The following is a 20,185-nucleotide window of genomic DNA, read 5'->3' as shown; positions in this document are numbered from 1 at the left end:
GAGGGCAAAGATTAATTGATTAGATGAGACACCGTACTTTCTGACTATTTCTTAAATAAGTAAAAATAAAAAATAAGACGGGGGACGGAGACCAGACGGGGAATTGGGCAAGGGAACCGGACGGTGCAGGGGGACGTGGACGGGAGACAGATTGTGATAATTATTTTTAATTGGCTTACTTTATATAAATAAATAAATAAATAAATCATTTATTTGCACCATTTTAAGTTACAAAAATTTAACGACCCAGGCTCCTGATATAGTTGTAAACTGTTTTTCAGGAGCCTGTGTTCACACTAATTTAATATCACCGTTACAATGGCGTATACACGAATTTATTCAGCTTATTAGACATACATATGTAATTTATTATAATATTATTTGTTACATTTCAAATTATACATTATTATTGATTATTGTATTACCTATTTAATAATTATGCATGCATTAAAATAAAAATAAAAAATAAAAGTAAAACATAAAAATAGTTAATAATCCACTCGGTTAACCCTAGTGTCACAGAATAGGTACATAATAGTAGCTAAGTCCTAGTTAAGAGAGTAAACGTTCAGTATTTACATAATCAAAAGTTGAGAGCCAGTTTTTAATTTTCGATTTTATTTGGTAATTTGTACACCTAGTTACAATACATTCTGGTAATTATTAAGGGCATTGTAAATTTTAGGAGCCAAATGTTTATACTGTCTGTTACCAAATTTACTCTTAGCCATCGGTACAGGGACGACTATTCTCCTGTTGAATTTATTGATGCTGTTAAATGAGCATTGTCGATGGAAACGTCTAATTTTTTTTTATTTTTTTTTATCAGGAATAGCCAGGCATTTGACTGCACCATTACCTGATGGTAAGTAGTGGTGCAGTCTATGGAATGGCATGCCTGCCTAGATAGAGCCTATTCACTCTTGCCTTGAATGTGTTTAGGTTGTATTTATCTGGGAAGACGGAAGCGGGTAGGGCGTTCCAACTTCCAATCCCTTGCAGTTAAGTTGATGAACGATTTCTGAAAACGTTTTGTGCGCATAAATGGTAAGTCAACTACAAAGGGGTGGAAGCCAGCGGCACGTCTAGATGTTCGATGGTGAAACGGTGAAGATGGAATGAGAGCGTGCAGTTCAGCTGAACATTCACCAAAGTGTAAGCGGTAGAAAACTGAAAGACACGCAATCTTACGTCTGTGATCAAGACTAAGAAGTTTACTCTTGGTCAAATTTGCGTCCGCTATCAGCCTAACAGCTCGTCTTTCCATCGAATCCAATGCTCCCAGATGCGTCTTCGCAGATCCAGCCCATAAATGGCTACAGTACTCCACACACGATCGAACTTGTGCTTGGTATAGTCTAAGAAGCTGTTCCGGTGTGAAATACTGCCTGACCTTAGATAAAATGCCGAGCTTTTTTGCGGCCAATCTAGCTTTGGATTCGATGAAAGTACCGAAGTTAAGATTCGATGACAGAGTTACACCTAACAGGTCGATATGGTCAGCTACTTTAATCTGTACATTCTGAAATGTAGGAGTTAATTCGAAGTTGGTCTTTTTCGCAGTAAATAGGCAAGCCTGTGTTTTGGTGGCGTTGAATTTGACAAGATTGGCATCTCCCCAATCGGAGACGTCCCTGAGTGTCTTATTCATGCGCTCAACCATAGCCTCTCTTTCTACTCTGATTTGGTCCTTGGTGGCATAAGCATCAGGTAAGTACCTCTCCACTACAGTACTGTCATCTGCATTCTGCATACCCAAAAATGTTAAGCTTAAGCATATCATTTATGTGCAGCAGAAACAGCGTTGCGGATAGGACAGATCCTTGGGGAACTCCGGCATTTATATCCAATTGATCCGATACGCAGCCATCAACGACAACACGTATTGATCGTTCCCTGAGAAAATCAGCTAACCAGATGATGAGGACAGGGGGTAAACCGTAAGATGGTAGCTTGTTTAGTAAACTTTCGTGCCAGACTTTGTCGAAAGCCTTAGAGATATCAAGGAAGACAGCTAGTGCTTCCCCATGATTCTCTAAGGCTTCACCCCACAGGTGAGAGGCGTGAACTAAGAGATCGCCAGTTGATCTCTTCTTACGGAAACCATATTGGCGATCACTCAGAAGGTCGTTCGCCTCTAGATACGCGAGGAGCCTATTATTCAATATTCGCTCCATAATTTTGGAAAGTATGGAGGTTATTGAGATTGGCCTGTAATTCGTGGGGTCTGCACGAGTTCCTTTTTTAGGCACAGGTTGGACGTTTGCGAGCTTCTAAGCTTTTGGAACTACTCCCAGTTTGAGAGACAGGCGAAACAGCCGAGTAAGAATGGGCGATAACTCTGGTGCGCAGGTCTTCAAGACGATGGCTGGTATACCGTCCGGCCCACTTGCTTTGGTTATGTCCAAATTCCGCAATATTTTTAAGACATCTTTTTGCTTAATAGCAATTTGAGGCATTATAGAGCCACAATGGGTTAAGCTAGGTGGTATTGCATTAGTGGGATCAAGACGCGAGTTGCTGGCAAAAAGCAACGCGAATACATTAGCTTTGTCTTTTGCACTGTGAGCAAGAGATCCATCAGGTTTAAGTAGTGGCGGGAATGAAGAACGAGAGAAGTTCTAATACATTTATAAAAAGTTTGGAAAATCCAAAAGTGCACGCCTCATAATCTCATCCTTTACAATAAAATTGATTATTTATAAAGGTGTATATAATATAAGTATGTAGATACACTTGTTCTCATGTGCAGAGGCGGCTCGTGACAAAATTTTATGGGTGTTCACTTGAAATAAAACACTGAAAATACATGATGTAAAGCAGTACAATTTAATTAAAAAATTACTTATAAAGGAAATGCATACGTCTTTCTTTTTGGTGTGCAAAAATATCTATTACTTGACACAATCTATTAACCTTCGTAAAATATGTCTGTTTTTATCGACACGGTCATTGAACTCGCGTATTGACTTTCGGTACGCGGAATCTAATGCTTTACGAATGTCTTGTCGTTCGATAGACGCCAATTGCAGTTCATTCAACGAATGGTACCTACCGAGATTGTGAATGTCACAGAACAGTAAGAACATCACAGAACAGTAAGAACATAAATGTTTTTTCATCTTGATTGAAAGATGAGCTAAGTCGTCAACGCCCGTTTCAGTCCAAGCACTCTCACCTCCGTCGGCCGCGCCCGCTTCAAATAAAAGACACGGAAAACAAAATATTTTGTTGCTTTCATGTTCATCACAACCACACAACCACGGTGTTTTCACATACCTATTGTTCGGATTTAAACACACGCGTATATGTTTTCGTGGCGGTCCCTTAGCTTTCAATTCAAGCCGAATTTGTAACGTTTTAACACACTTTTTAATGAACGCCACATTATAATTGTCCATTTTAACACTCACAAGTAATACTGATAACTACAGGCTATTTCAACAGTCAACACGTATCTTATGATTTTAATTCGAAAATTCCCGATTATAGGACTATAGGTACATTCGCGCGCGTGCAAGTTGACTAGTGTTTGTTTATATTTGAGTGGCAACCAGTGGCGTAGCTATCATATGGCCAGGTGGTGCAGTGCACCAGGGCCCCGGAGCTCAGGGGGCCCTCAAACCTCAGCTTTAAAAAAAAAATTTAAATATATTTTTTTAAATAAAAAGAAATCTTGTGAGCAGGCTCGAGCCATTTTTTTATTTTTTTTTTTCAAATCAACAATTATAGAACTCCTTATTCAACATTTCCAACCTTGTTTCCAACACATGCGCCAAGCGTCCACGATAGGCATGTGCTGTTTGTTATCGTTAGTTCGGTTATTTGGTAGTTTTGATGAGTACGCCAGTAGTACATTGGATCAGCGATAAGCTCACGTGCTTGACGGTAGTGAGACCAATTCGCCAATTCCACCCATTAACTTTTTAATGAAACTTTCATTCTTGCCTTGCATGAGTTCTCATTTATGATATTTGTGGCGATGTTTTCAACTTTCTGGGGTCTGGGACGTACTAAAATAGTTGACGCTAGGTGTGTCGCTGACTGTTGTAAGTCGTAATTCCCTACTACCAGCCTTATTTCATCAAGTATCACCACTAATGCTATGATTTCTATTCCGCACATCCATCCATCTGGCACCAAATTCTGCTAGAACTCATTTTCGCTAAAAAAAATTCCGATGACAAAATATGTATTCGATACCGGTTGCAGCACAACGGTAACTGTATAATCTATGATAGCTCTCAACATGATCGACAACAAAAAATAAACAACGTTATTCTAAACTCAAATTCAAATTAACAAATAAAATTAACTGCGTTAAAAACAACCGACTTCAAAAACGGAAAAGTAAAAAATAAAAAAGATTTGATATTATAAATTACTACATATTATTTAGATGTGCTATTTATTAAATAGGTTTGATGTCGGTGCACGGGCTTAATACTAAGTGCTTAGTGTTTGGCACCGACTTCAAACCTATTTAATAAATAGCACATCTAAATAATATGTAGTAATTAATAATATCAAATCTTTTTTATTTTTTACTTTTCCGTTTTTGAAGTCGGTTGTTTTTAACGCAGTTAATTTTATTTAATACTTTTTAGTGTAATTTTCAACACGAATCAAACGAGCCCAAACTCGATAAAGTTGAGTCAATATATTACTGAGTTCCTATGGCCACCTTCCGATTCCATCATCAAATCAGCTCTATGTCATGATAATGTTTCATCGCTATCCAATTTACATACGTATACAAAATTTCAGCTCAATCGGTTACCGGGAAGTGAATCAAAGTTACTTGCTACATTCCAATTAAGTCATCGAGTACAGACAAAAATGCTCATAAAATAAAAACTACTGGGCCTAGCCGAATAAAATTTTTATGGGACCAATTCGACACCATCCCGCATCGAACAAAAAAAGAATCACGTAAATCGGTTCAGAAACCTCGGAGTAATCGGTGTACATACATAAAAAAAAAAAAAAAAAAAAATATACCGGCCGAATTGATAACCTCCTCCTTTTTTTTGAAGTCGGTTAATGAGCTACTTCACGGAAAAAAAGAAACAGTAAATATCGCAGTGTAAACTGCTTAAACAACGGGGTACCCACTTCATTTTACAGTGGAACAGAGAATTTTCCTGTCCAAACTGAGATTTTAAAAGTTACACTGGATTGTTTACAGTTCGATACACTAAATTCATCAATGTTTCCAGTAAAATAGTGTTCACCTGTCAAAATTAGATGACATCACCGATTTTCATACTGTTCGCAGCAGCAACGGTTACAGTGTTACAGTATTGACTACCCTCTCAAACACCGAACGGCCTGTTATCAGTTTCAGAAGAAATATTGCGATATAATTGGACCCAATTTCTCGCTCTAATTTCTTGTCATCTGATTCTCCCTCAATTGATAGAGACGTGGTCTATTCGCCAGCTTTGCAAAGAAATTATAACAAAATTTGGCGTGCTCGAATGTGACCTTACGGAAGTGTATACAGCGATGCTAATTGCTACTGTTTCATACAATTCCTGTTACTTCCGCGGCAGCAGAAAGATCTTTCAGTAAACTGATGATTATAAAAAATTATTTAAGAAACAGCATTCGACAAGATCGCCTCCGACATTTATCGTTAATTGCAATAGAAAATGAGGCGGCATCAAACTTGGATTTGAGTGAAATTATAGACGAATTCGCAAAAATTAAAGCGCGCAAGAGATTGTGAATTGGGCGGGGAATTCTGTTAAAAATCGTTTTTTCCATTAATTAATCTCATCTGTATAATAAATATTCTATATTGTCATGTGCGTCGTTGTTTATTTATTTCCCTTTTTCTTCTATTAAACACATGGAGAGTCTAATAGAGACGACGTATGGATTTAGCCTACTAGAGATAATTTCACTTACTGTTTTCTATTCTTATTCTTATCAATAATTTTGAAGGCAAATATAAGTTCAAACTACGCGGAAAGAAGGGAGGAGGTGGGCCCGATTCTGTCCCTATGCACCAGGGCCCTTGTCCCCCTAGCTACGCCAATGGTGGCAACGTCGCGCAATCGCTGTCTTGTGTACGGGCGCGCGGTAAAAACGAACCGGCAACGTTTGCGGGAGCGGCGCTCCGAATTTTGCTATTTTTTCATAGAAAATCTTCTGTTTCACGCGCAGGACTCTGACAAAACTATCTCTTTCACTCCTATTGGATTTCGTATTAGAAAATGTACTGAATATTTTTTCATTGGAGCGCAATCGTGAGCGCTCCGCTACGCGCGTTTTATAATACAGTATTATACCTACAGGTGTATGGAATGATGGAATGATGGATATATTCATTGGTATTGTCAGTAGTTTTTTACGATTACGATTGATTTTAAATAGTAATAATTAATATTAATAATGAAATTAAGGAGTATGATTTTATTATAATTATTTATGGGAGTTCACTGCACCAGCGCTCCGTAATGGCTGGTTCACACTTTGATTAGTGCGAGTGCAGGTGATTAGTGCAGGTGTTTAGTAACTACGTGTGGACAGCGACTGTTTAGTGCAAGTGTTTAGTAGGCTGTGTAGTAAAGTGAATAGAAGCGTGTTCTATTTTTTTGCGAGTGGACTGCGAGTAGCCACGTCCCGCGCGCCCTCCCTTCCCCCTCACTCGCAGTGTGCCTGCCTAAACACGTCTGGACACGAGTGTTTAGTGTTTAGTGTTTAGCGTAGTGTGTAGCGTCGCGAATTGCACCATTGACCTGCACTCCCACTAATCACCTGCACTCGCAGTTGAATTGGACACTACTCGCATTACACACCTGCACTCGCACTAATCACCTGCACTCACACTAATCAAAGTGTGAACCAGCCATTAGGGCGAGCCGCCTCTGCTCATGTGCCAATGCTCTTGTACTGTCTCAAGATCTTTCAAGGTGTCACTACTGTTAAATTAGATGGTAATTTAAATTGAAAATTAACAGGCTCGATAGAGCCTGGCGCCAAGTACCGTTCAACACATGTGCGTAGCACGTTTGCGCCAGCTCTTCGAGTCTCTATATATCGTAATCAGAACGGTATTTTGAGGTTGTAAAATTTTTTTTTTTCCCAAAAAATTTTTTTCACTCAAATATCAATTTATGTCAAAATATACACTTAAATAAAGTATATCCATCGTTACTGACAAATTTTTATAATATTTTTATAATAAACTCTATTTTTAATTAATATTATTTATTAGCTCAAACAATAGTACCCCCGATTTTTAGATCTTGGCTTTTTTTCATGTAAAAAGCGGACGGGCACAGACTATAAAAAAAAAATATGATCACATATAGTTATCTCAGAAGTAGACAGTTTAAAAAAATTTACGACGCGGCTTCCGCTTTTACACACGAGAGTGCGGTGTCTTTCATTTACATAAACTATAGGATCTGAATAGTAAATATATCCACCTTTGCATGCCAGCTCCCCCAGTGTCCTTTTTCATAGATCTGTGTCGGTATGTATGTTGTCGGTATTGTCATAGTTAAGGGGAAATTCATAATTAAGGGGAAACATATCTGTTGGCAGAACTGGAAATAGGGAGGGGTTTGAATATACGGTTGAGGTGAAATGAATATACCCGTGAATACTGCAAGACATATGTAAACAAACATGAAGGATTAATAAATATATCCTAATTATATGATTCTAAAGTTAGCCAACATCTAATAATTTTTGAATTTTTTTTTTAAAACAAAAAATCACTAAAAAAAATTTTTTTTTTCAAAATTGCACATGAAAGTTTTTTTATTTTCTACATGTTAAATTTTATAAAATATTTTTTTTAATAATTATTTATTAATTATTATTTTTGTTTATTTAATAACAATTAAACCACATCGAATCAGACCCTGAAAAATGAAAGGGTTCTATTCCTGAGCATACTCAAGCGTAAGAGAAAAAAAAGACTCGATTAGTAAAGTATTTCGGTCGCTATCGTGTTAACAAGAAAATCCTCCGCACATACAGATTACAGACACACGGACGTCCAAGACAGAACTTTTTTAAACTGTTGCACGCCTCATAAGCGAAGCGTTGATGTGGGTACTACTGTCACTTCGCGCAAAACATCTGATTTTTCAAACTTAAAATGCATTTATATGTATCATACATTGCACTCATTTGCACTCATATACATTGTCCTCCGCACATACAGACACACGGACGTCCAAGACAGAACTTTTTTAAACTGTTTTTTAACTAGTTTAAATAACAAAAATGACATCAAAAATATCATGAATGTTAAAAATAGTGTTTTTTCTTAATATGTGTGTGTATGTATTATCTTACAAGTGCAATGTATGATACATAAAGACATTTTAAGATTGAAAAATCAGATGTTTTGCGCGAAGTGACAGTAGTACCCACCTCAACGCTTCGCTTATGAGGCGTGCAATAAACAATTTCCTAGCACTAAGAAGAACCATAGTCCTCTCATACAAGAGGGCGGTTGGGTAGCGAAACGATTCTTTGATGGCTACTTTCAGCAAAGCCCTCTGAGCTCGTTCAATTTCTATGAAATGGCTTTTTGCAGCTCCACCCCAAGCAGTTAAACAATAGAATAGTAGAGATTCACCTAAGGCCTTATAAATCTGCAAAATTAGGTTAAAGTTAGCAAAAGTCCTCAATGTCTTAAAAACAAACAGCAACCGCCGGATTCTCATTGACACGTGCGCTATTTGGAACTTCCAATTAAGCTTGTCATCGAGAATTATTCCTAGGTACTTAATCTGCGTAGCTCTGCTTATGGATGGACACATGCATTGCGATTGGAAACTATGAGAACTACGATTGCAGGGAAACACATTTAATTTAAGCGACTTATTTACTGGTTCTAAAGCGGAAGTTTTGCTGAAGCAGAGGTAATTAGTTTTAGCGCAGTTAAGACTTAAGAGGCTATCTTCAAGCCATGCCGTTACTTCACCGAGACCACATTCTGTATCTTCTGTTGGTGGGGGTTGGGGTTAAATTTATAAGATATGAGATTGAGATAAAGAGATATTTATTATTAATTCACTTTAATGGGATGAGATGAGATGATATAGGATGGAGCTCCGCCCGGTGCGGATCCGAATGCGAACTGACTTATTGTGTGGTAAAATAATTAATACATTATAATAAAATATGCAACATCGACGCATTGCATTCCAGGAACATGTATATTGTCTGTACGATGTCTTAATCGTACATGTTCCCGGGGGAGGAAAAGATGAGGGTTAGTAACTTGATGAAAGATGAACTTAAAACTAACAAGGTGATAAAACAATTTATAGTCTATTTACTAAATGATTGTGTTAGCTACGAGTAAAAGATGAAGATACAATAAGTATATGATTTGTTCTTTACAATAGGGTTACAAGATTAAGTTACATTTGTTTTATATAAATAGCGTTACAGAGATTCACTTAAGTTTGAAAACACTCGAAAGATCTTGTTTATTTACGCGCACATCACACTCACTATTTCACTAACACTTATCACACAATCACTTGTCACCGGGGTTGGATGTGGCCGGGCGGGGACCGCGACGCTGGTCGCAGCCTCCCCCGCCGGCTCTGCTGAAGTTCGTCGACGACGCAGCTGTCTCCAATACGTTATTTTTGCCACAACAACCAGAATTCCAATTAACACATATATTATGAAGTAATGATGAATGTCGTGATACGACAACTTCGTGCCCAATGGTTCGCTCAGTTTTAGGAGGTCAATTTTTCTTTTTATTTCTTCAAATTGCTTAATGTCTTCCGAACTGTTTGTATTGAGATCCTGATCTGTTAATTAGGAGATCGATATATTTATAAGATGATTTATTGGAGCAATTTCTATTGCCTAAACTCGGAAGTGGTATTTATGTTGCTCGACAGCTTTTTATGAGAAAATACTTGAAAATCTTTAGTTTTAATAATACAACCCTCCATAACGCTTAACAAACCCACTTTTGTTACCTTTGTTGAGGTTATTTTATCAGTACAGATAAATTTAATGCTGCATTCATTACAACAAAAATAATAATATACATTAGAGGTCGATAATTCCAACGATTCGTACAAGGTAATAATGTTGTTTGACAAATTCTCGTATTAGGAATTCTCTTACATAAAATCATGATCGTCTATTAAATGTCGAATAGGATTTCTGATGAGACAAAACATCGTAGTAGGATTCTGGCTCAAACATGATTTAAAATCGCTTTCCGAGATCGTTATACAAGAGTCCTTTTGTATGTTGATAGCAGCTAAATTAGAGGTTGGTATCACGTTCACCATGCTGCCGTTTGATATACGTGGGATAGAAATGAGATTAAATATTTCATACATATTTCTTTTCATCAAACCTCTGGTCCAAATAAACTATTAGCAACGTAGTCTACTCTGTCGATTAAACCACATATCAAATGAATCACTCATAAATTAAATGTTATTATAAAATTCAAATTCGCCGAACTCGTGCTCAAGTTGTAATATTATAGCGTCGCATTGTGTTAGTTGTTCTCTTATCATGGGATATAATTATTGTTTTGAGATATGAATTCTTTGTTTTCGATGTTTTAATTTCTTCCTTATTGTAGATTCATTAATAGTATTTATATTTGTAGGTAACAGTGATAGCTTAACAATAGATCGCTTCATAGTAAGATAATCATAATCATCACATTATTTTATTATGTAATCTCTTGTAAAGGGATCAAAGATTTTCGATATTTCGGACAAAAATTGTCGCTTTGTAGGATTTGAGATCAATTCCGCCGTGAACCCGCACTTAAATTGGCGCCATCTAAAAATTAGGATTTGAAGGTCATGTTGCAGATTCGGCGCTCTATACATAATCCATTTAAAGTTTTCGAGGAAGCGTTGAACACAACTCGCAAGGCTGTAGTTGATGACTCTGCGCGTAAGGTGCGCGGTAGGTGGCCACTGGGCCTTAAGTCGGCGTCCGACACACAGGGTATCATGTGTCTGAGTTCTTTGTATTTCGATATGAATAGCTTATACTCGCGTGCCAAATGATGTTGTTTTATTAATTTGTTTTCTAATTGCATAAATTAGGCGATACATTTAAGATTTTGACGCACCTAATTTTTCTTCGAAATTTTCTTTAAAGGTCTTCCTGAGATAGATTTAAAGTAAGATTTAGAGTAAGGTCATTTCCCATAACTACTGGATATTGCTATTTAAATTAAGATTACATTGATATATTCATTTTTACGGGGTATTTTTTAAAGTTGAGATTTGTGAGCCCTGATCTAGAAGCGCTCTCGTGTTAAGGTGAGATCCATCTGCTGCTTGAACCTTGATAATTGCAGTAGCTAGTAATAGGTATTTCCCTGGGGTCACCTGGAGTGGATACTAATGTGTTCATATTTTCTTGTTGTGGGCGTAAAGGTTTCGAACGAGGCACGTGGAACCTCGAACGTGACGCTTCCGGTGTCATATTTTGTGACGTGAAACATTCATGTAAAAGGGTATTATGATGTTTATTACATTGCTTACACAATATCCGTGAAAAGCATTTCATTCCTTCGTGTGAATGTAGGCAGTTGAGGCAAAGTTTCATATTTTCAACCGTTTTTCTTCGCTCATAAGGATGCATTTGTAACAACGTCGGACATGAATAAAGGCGATGTTCGCTGGAATTGCACAATGGACACTGCTTGCGTTTTTCATTTGTTATATTACTGGAATACATTCGTTGCGAAATAGCTTGATTTGTAGAATTTGGATTATTGTAACTTTGTTTAAATTTATTATTATAATTTTTAGAAAAGGATGATTGATTATTATAGTTTCTTAAATGTTTATGCTGATTGGATGGTTGATGAAATGCCCTTTTTGTGTAGCTTTCATGCTTTTTTCGTGAGGTCTCTAGCGTCATAAACTTGGTTTCTAAATACTGTAAAAAGTCTTTCAATACAGGTATTTCTCTGGGCGACTTTAAAGATTGCATATAATCATTGTATGTTTCTGTGTCTAACTTTTGAGATAATATACAAACAAGAAAAGGGTCCCAAGATGACACGTTAATTCCAAGGTTTTCAATTGCATTAATGCTCTCATATGTAATATCATGAATCTGTTTAATATGTTGATACGACTGATATTGAAGATTAGGGATATTTAAGAGGTTATTAAGATGAGATGTAAAGATTAATCGTTTATTATCATAACGATGACTGAGAATATTCCAAGATATGAGATAATTGTCGGAGCTAATTTGGAGATGTTGAATCATTTTTTCAGGCTCGCCCTTAACTTTACTCTTGAGAAACTGTAACTTTTGTGCATTCGACAGTGACGGATTATTGTGGATAGTTTCTGTAAATAGATCTTTAAACGAAACCCATTGCATGTAATTTCCTTCGAATGTAGGCAGCTCTACTTTTGGGGTTGATTTTTCTATATGAGATAGAGAATACATCTTTTTATTGATATCTGTTTTTAACTTATAGTAATGTTTTTCATAATTAGTAAATTGTTCTTCATATTCAGCGTTCGTTCCGCTCAATTCATTTTCTAATTCCCAATGCAAGGTATCAATTACCGACCAGCGGATTTGCAAGGACTTTAGGATATCCTCAAATTCCCACTTTTCCGATATAAGATCAAGATTTATGTTTGAAACAGTTCGCAGAAAAGCCTTAAAATTAGTTGTTTGTTTTTTCATAAGCTCTTCCGTTTTATTTATATTCATTGAGATAATATTAATATGGAGCAGACACCACGAACAAAATCTGTGCGCCAAGCGCGGCGGCGCGGGGCGCGCGAATGACGGCTAGACAGTCATAGATTATGCGATGTCACTGACTCACCGCTATAGAGGCGACACTTTGTTTCATTCTGTCTATTTTATTGGGTGCCACTCCTTACATGCACCGTGCACGTTGACTTGAAATTTTCTTTGTACTTACTTAATATTTATTTTAGGTATAAACTGACTTTACTACGCGGGGCTAACAATATCTGGCATATAATATAGGATGATGTAAATAGTGACGTCATATGGAATAATTTAATTTTTTTCGTGTTTTAGGTTCAGTCAGGGCTATGGGAAGTTTTATTCCTTACAAATTGAGCCTTTTTTAGAAAAAAAATAATTTTTCCCTTTTTTCACGGCCCAGACATGAAAACCTTGAATAGAAAAAATATTAATTACTTATCTCTAAACTAGCTGTCCGCGCCGGCTTCGCCCGTGGCACATATTTCGCAATAAAAAAGTAGCCTATGTTCTTTCTCAGGGTCTTAAGATTGTCTGTACCAAAGGAGAATGCCCATGAAAGTATGGACCACAGTACAGTGTTGCGTCAATGCCAGAGTGGTTCTGGAGGGTTCTTCGATATTCAAAAGATTTTTACCAATTGATTTTTTGTGATAAAAACAGGGGTTTTCAAGATATTGAGAAAAATGTGAAATAACCTCAAAACTTAAATAACCCCGATTTAGTTAGGTTTATGTGTGATTTAGGTAACATTTTATCCTCCAAAGGTTATTTTTCGATTAACATATTTAATCTATGCGGTAGAGCTTATGCTTTCAGACAAAGTCTATCTGTTCATCGGCTAGTGTAGGTAGGCACCAGAAATCTTCCGGGACGGATTTCAAGAAAACCTAAATATATACTTAAAAAATGCCAATTGAGTTTTTATTCGGTTTACATGTTGTAGTTGTTGTTGTTGTTTGAATCATTTTTTCACTACATATTCGAAGAAAGAAACAAATAAGAAATAACTGGTTACCTACCAGCTATGTCATAATAATATTTTTTTTATATATACATATTTATATTATTTTACTTCACTATCTTTGTTAAAACAACCTACAGTGTATAAACAATACCTTAAAGATTGATTTTATGTTGATTTTTTTTGTAATTCAATGAAAACAATAATCGATATTAATACATTTAGCTATTTACCATAGTAAATGTAATAAGTTACCGCTTGGTTACCGTGGTAACCGGTAATGGACACTAAATCTATAATAACGTATCTAAACAATTACATGTCTTATTAGATTTTACAAAACATTCCCTGTTCAAAATATATTTTCCGATGGTAAGAAGGCCTCTAAATTGCCGAGATTTTTTTTAATAGTATTGTTGTCTTGATGCATGAGAAAAACCAGTACCAAAAATGGGCATTCTCCTTTCATCAAAATCGGTCCAGTAGTTTATGAGCCTATTAATTACAATCAAACAAACAAACAAAGTTTTCCTCTTTATAATATTAGTGCAGATAATTAAATAATAATTCAATTATACGTTCAAGTCAGTAGCTTATACAATATCAATTAAAAACTTGATTAAAATCAATTAACAAAAAAAAAATTGGTGATTGAGTAATTGATTTTCATATTTCATGATTTCACCTTTTTTCAATTAACAACCAGTATGCTTTTCTAAATATTATGTAAAATTATTATTTTATACTATAAAAATATACGCCAGCAAATATTACTAACAACACTTATTTCATGCCCAATGTCATATCTTAAATTTTTAATCTATGACAAAATGTCGCCCGCCAAAAATTTTGCTCTAACTAAGTTTTAAAAATTATTATCTAGTTTCTTACTGATGAAAAGTTATTCCTTTGCACTTTTCCGTATTCTTTGTATTATTTGTGCAATATCGTAACACACACGTAGGCATATTTGATGCGTTTCACTTTAAAACAAATAAAAAATGAGCGTGACGTTCGCGCCAATGAGCGAGCAAGCGACTGAGTGCAGTTACGCCACATGACGTATGTTGAGTGGAACATAAGTGATGTAGGCGGTATCGTCTCCATATTAATATTATCTCAATGTTTATATTGGAGATATTGTTAGGAGGTTTTTCTTGATATTCATTAGAGATTGACGGGGTTTGAAAGGTTGGAGGTTGTAATTCAGGGTTTTCTAAAGATTTATAATTCTGTAAGGCTGTCTTTATATTATTGTATTTTTTCTTAATTTGATCATATCTATTGAATGCAAAATACTCATGAGAGTGATCGTTGAAAGATAGAAGTATCATATGGTTGTTGTGGAAGTCTACAAAATATTGTTCTAACGTTTCTAATCGTCGTCGTATATAATCGGGAGTCTTTCGCTCCGCTCCATCTTTTTTAAAGTTTATATGTAGCTTATCCAATGCATCTATTAATTGCTCTTGGGTAGCTAAAATATCCTCCATCGACATGTTTGAAAATAAGAGATAAAATATAAGAAACCTTACTTGGTTAGCTTCAAGTTACGCTTACGCCGCGCCGAGATGTAAATTATTCCGTCGATGTGTAGAGATGTGATGCCTTTCCAGGGCACCAGGGTTGAGATATGTAGATGTATGGTGCCTTCTTAAAGCACCGAGGTTGAGATGTTGAGATGCAGTGTCCCCCCAAGACACCAGGGTAGAGATGTGAAGATATATGTGGTGCCTTCCTAAAGCACCGAGGTCGCGTAATCACGGAAACCAGAACCACGCACACAAACACAGCACACTTCCTGAACGCGTCCCGGTCCCGCAATTCACCGTTTGCTCGAAGGACCAATGTTGGTGGGGGTTGGGGTTAAATTTATAAGATATGAGATTGAGATAAAGAGATATTTATTATTAATTCACTTTAATGGGATGAGATGAGATGATATAGGATGGAGCTCCGCCCGGTGCGGATCCGAATGCGAACTGACTTATTGTGTGGTAAAATAATTAATACATTATAATAAAATATGCAACATCGACGCATTGCATTCCAGGAACATGTATATTGTCTGTACGATGTCTTAATCGTACACTTCAAATAGTTGTTTCCACGTATTGGCCTTAAATATTATGACTGTGTCATCGGCAAACATTGTGATTTCACCGCCGTTTAGTTTGAGCTTACATAATTCGTTTACATAGATAAGAAAAAGCGTAGGTCCTAATGTACTTCCCTGGGGGACTCCATACAAGCAATGTTCTTCCGTACTTAAATAGCCTTCCAAACGAACAGCTTGAGATCTATTAGATAGATAGTCTCGGAACCAGTCAAGAGGAACACCTCTTACTCCCGAATTTTCCAACCTGGCCAAGAGTATCGGAATTGAGACGGTGTCAAACGCCTTCTTTAGGTCTAGGAAGACACCCAAGCACTTATAGCCATCATCTAGATATGAAGAAATTAAAGTAGTGAGTCTCAGAGTGGCATCTTCAGTGGATTTTCCACACCTAAAGCCAAATTGATGGTTATGCAGTAGATTTTTCTTTTCCAAAAAGCTCATAAGTCTCCTGTTAACACCTTAGAAAGGGTATATAATAAGGAAATTGGCCTATAATTTGTCGGTGAGAGTTTATTACCTGATTTATAAATTGGAGTGACTATCACCTTTTTAAAGATATGCGGAAAGATTCCAGTTGAAAAGCTTTTATTGCATAGGTGAGATATTGGCGCGGATAAATAATTTCTGAAATTCTTGAAAATAAATGTTGGTATTAAGTCATGACCGGAAGCACTCGTTATATTTATATTTGCAAGGATGGTTTGTATTTCGAGGTGATTAGTTGGAGTAAGCACGAAGGAGTCAAGAGGTGGCTCCTTATTTTTAGATTTAGAAGCCAATTTCTCTTCTGTTTCATTAACGGAAGCTAGGGTAGTCTTTGCAAGTTCACCTCCTACAGATACAAAGTAATTGTTTATTTCAGCCAAGGCATCATGCTTATTGGGTTTAATATTTAAGAGGTCAGCATTGGGTACTTTACAAGGCTTTATGTTACAAGACTCTTTGAATATGTTCCAGACTTTCTTTGCGTTACCATTGTTTTTCTCCAACTCAGATTTATAATACGCTATTTTAACATTTTTTATTATTTTGTTACATACATTCCTATATTTTTTGTATTCGTTAAGGGAGTCGCTATTCATGGATATTTTTAGTTTTTTGTGTAATTTATCTCTTTTTCTAATGCATCTTATCAAACCTTGGGTTATCCACGGCTTAATAGGTTTCTTTCGATTGGGAATTTTCTTCAGGACTTTACAACTGTCAAGCACCTCCCGTATCTTATTTAAGATGAATTCTAATATCTGGTTTGGGTCTTCAATTATGTATATCTCAGACCAGTTTATATATTTGAAGCGTTCTAAAAGGAGATCATTATTATAAACCGTGGTGTAACGAGGTACATTATTTTTTGTAATTTTATTCATATTCATTAACAAGAGTATAGCCCGGGCGTGGTCAGTAAGAGTATCAAATACAACTGTTTTACATTCATTTTTGCTGCGAACCATGAAATGGTCAATACAGGAGTTCACTCGTGTAGGCCTGTTAATACCTTGCCTTAATCCATAGTAATGCATCAAGTTCAGATAATCACATGTATAACCGGTGATACTACCAGGCAATATGTCAAGATTGATATCTCCAGTCAAAATAATATTATTAGTTCCCGTAGTGCCTAATATTTGATTTAGTAGGTCTTCAATATATTTAGCTGGATTTGAGCTAGGGGATCTGTCCTGTAGTCCAGATGGACTGTATGTACGTAGTATATATCTGTCAACTGTGCTGGATAGGTGATGACATCTGGGGGCACGGTAGTGCCCCCGGCCCCGCCAAGACGAGCCAAGCGAACAAGAGAAGCGCACGGGCACTACAAACCTTTTCTCGAAGCGCTTCGACGTTTTTTTGAACCCTCATAACTTGGGTTTGGATCATGCTAGATCAACTAAATTTTCGGGATATATTGCCAATAGCAGACTTATTGAAAATATTAAGTTTTAATTACATTAGCTTTTATACTTCAGATTTTATTTATATCTAAAAAACGCTAATTTCGTCACTGACTCACTGATGATCATCAAAATTCTTAAGGTATTTCCTAATGTCCTAGAAAGCTGAAATTTTTTATGTAAGCTAGTATTAGCACACTAACAACAACAAAAATTATAAAATTTGTAACTTTCATCCCCCAACCCCTTAAACTAGGGGATGGGAGTTTGTATGAGACCTGTAATTTTAAATTAAATTTTGATGACGCTAGAGGTCTAATCTAATAATCTAAAACTATATTTATACAAACATATTTTGACTAAGGTGTAGAGTTTGTGAAGTTAGGCCTTGTAGAGTTAGGGCGTGTAGTGTTAGAAGCTTGGCTCTACATGAGATCTGATAACTTTTTCACAGTGCGAGTCATATGGGCTCGTCTTGGCAACATTTTACATGAAAATGTTTTTGGTGGGATTCTATTTCACAATTTCTTCCAATTCAGATAAAATTATATTATTATTTAGAGTCGAATTTGAAAAACTGATAAGTAGTAGGTTGTCAAATTTTAAAAGACCTGCATATTCATTTGTAAAGGTACCACACAACAAACTTGGCCAATGAACTATGATGGAATGGAAAAACATAATGTTCACATATTGGAACAGTTGGCCCTCTTCTCTGAACGGATATGTATGAAGGGTAAATGAGTGATTAATGTGCTTAAATTTATTTGATTTTGTAGCATGTATGTGTATTAGAGTGGATAGTAACAATAATAATAGAGTTGAATATAATAATATATTGTTACCATTACACTTAGACCATTACATTTAAAGACATGGTTAAAAGTATATACAGTTAAAATTCTAATATAGTACAAATCAGAAACAAAATTTATGAGATTTGCTAGTCATGGGGGGGGGGGGGGGCGTTCATCCCTCGTAGCTGGGCTTCATCCTTGATAAGAATGTGTTGAGCGCCATCGGTCTTTCTGAGGAAGATCCTACCATTCGAAGTCCAACAAAATTTGTAGTTGCGATTTTTTGCAAAAATCCGAGTTAAATAAAATAATATCAACATGAAGTTTCTGAGAAACACGTGGAAAAACATTTAAATACACATTTAAAACTAAATAATTATATGAAATATTTGTACAGAAGCTAGAATATCCTATAGGGGTCCCTAGACGATCAAAATTGCTTGACAAGCACGTTAAATTAACGTGCTTGTCAAGCAATTTTGATTAGTTTTAAATGTGTATTTAAATGTTTTTCCACGTGTTTCTCAGAAACTTCATGTTGATATTATTTTATTTAACTCGGATTTTTGCAAAAAATCGCAACTCAACTCAAGACGATCAAAATTGCTTGACAAGCATTTACGTGCTTGACAAGCATGCTTGACGAGGTCACGACATCAAAACATTCTTGTCAAGCATTCGCATCATTTTGTCGGATAGAGTATTAGAGTGACCCAGTGTTGAACTTGCGCTTATTGCACGCCTTATAAGCGAAGCGTTGAGGTGGGTACTATTGTCACTTCGCGCAAAACATCTGATTTTTCAAACTTAAAATGTCTTTATGTATCATACATTGCACTTGTAAGATAATACATACACACACATATTAAGAAAAAACACTATTTTTAACACTCATGATATTTTTGATGTCATTTTTGTTATTTAAACTAGTTAAAAAACAGTTTAAAAAAGTTCTGTCTTGGACGTCCGTGTGTCTGTATGTGCGGAGGATTTTCTTGTTAACACGATAGCGACCGAAATACTTTACTAATCGAGTCTTTTTTTTTTTCTCTTACGCTTGAGTATGCTCAGGAATAGAACCCTTTCATTTTTCAGTGTCTGATTCGATGTGGTTTAATTGTTATTAAATAAACAAAAAAAATATCTTTACTTTTTTTTTATATTTATAGTGTACTCAAAATTCACCGTTATAAACTCGATTCTTTATACTATAAGCCAAGGTTTAAAAAAATAAGTTGGTATTCAGTCCCTTAAACCTGCGCAGTTTCACATCTAGGTGGGGCCACAAGAAAAATAGCTCAATTATTACGGTACCGCTTTCTTTACTTTTCCAACTGTTTTGAGACAGTACAAGAGCATTGGCACATGAGAACAAGTGTATCTACATACTTATATTATATACACCTTTATAAATAATCAATTTTATTGTAAAGGATGAGATTATGAGGCGTGCACTTTTGGATTTTCCAAACTTTTTTTTTTTTTAATTATTAATTCTTTTCTTTAATTCCTCAATGCTGAAATTATCTTTTTCAAATATCCACCATACGTTGCAAAAATATAATTTTTCATCAAGCTTTATCAAGCATCGAGTTTGCTTGTCAAGCACATCAAGCTTCGTTCGTTCGATTGCTTGACAAGCACGTTAATTTAACGTGCTTGTCAAGCAATT

At 35.9% G+C, this 20,185-nt stretch overlaps 1 protein-coding gene across 1 annotated transcript; it reads right to left on the bottom strand.

The window, feature by feature from the left end:
- Positions 1–2,273: 2,273 nt before the first annotated feature.
- On the bottom strand, positions 2,274–15,552 carry LOC123695185. The gene is made up of 6 exons (XM_045640947.1): positions 14,836–15,552; positions 11,364–12,711; positions 9,519–9,800; positions 8,859–8,974; positions 8,454–8,621; positions 2,274–2,621 (listed from the first exon to the last, which is right to left on the bottom strand). Exons 1-6 carry the CDS (start codon positions 15,202–15,204, stop codon positions 2,274–2,276), a joined length of 2,631 nt encoding a protein of 876 aa, XP_045496903.1. The 5' UTR covers positions 15,205–15,552.
- Positions 15,553–20,185: the final 4,633 nt, after the last annotated feature.

Source organism: Colias croceus, chromosome 10, assembly GCF_905220415.1.
Source record: "Colias croceus chromosome 10, ilColCroc2.1".
NCBI classification, from domain to species: domain Eukaryota; kingdom Metazoa; phylum Arthropoda; class Insecta; order Lepidoptera; family Pieridae; genus Colias; species Colias croceus.
The sequence above is the reverse complement of the archived record's forward strand: the minus strand, read 5'-3'. Positions and strand labels throughout refer to the sequence as shown.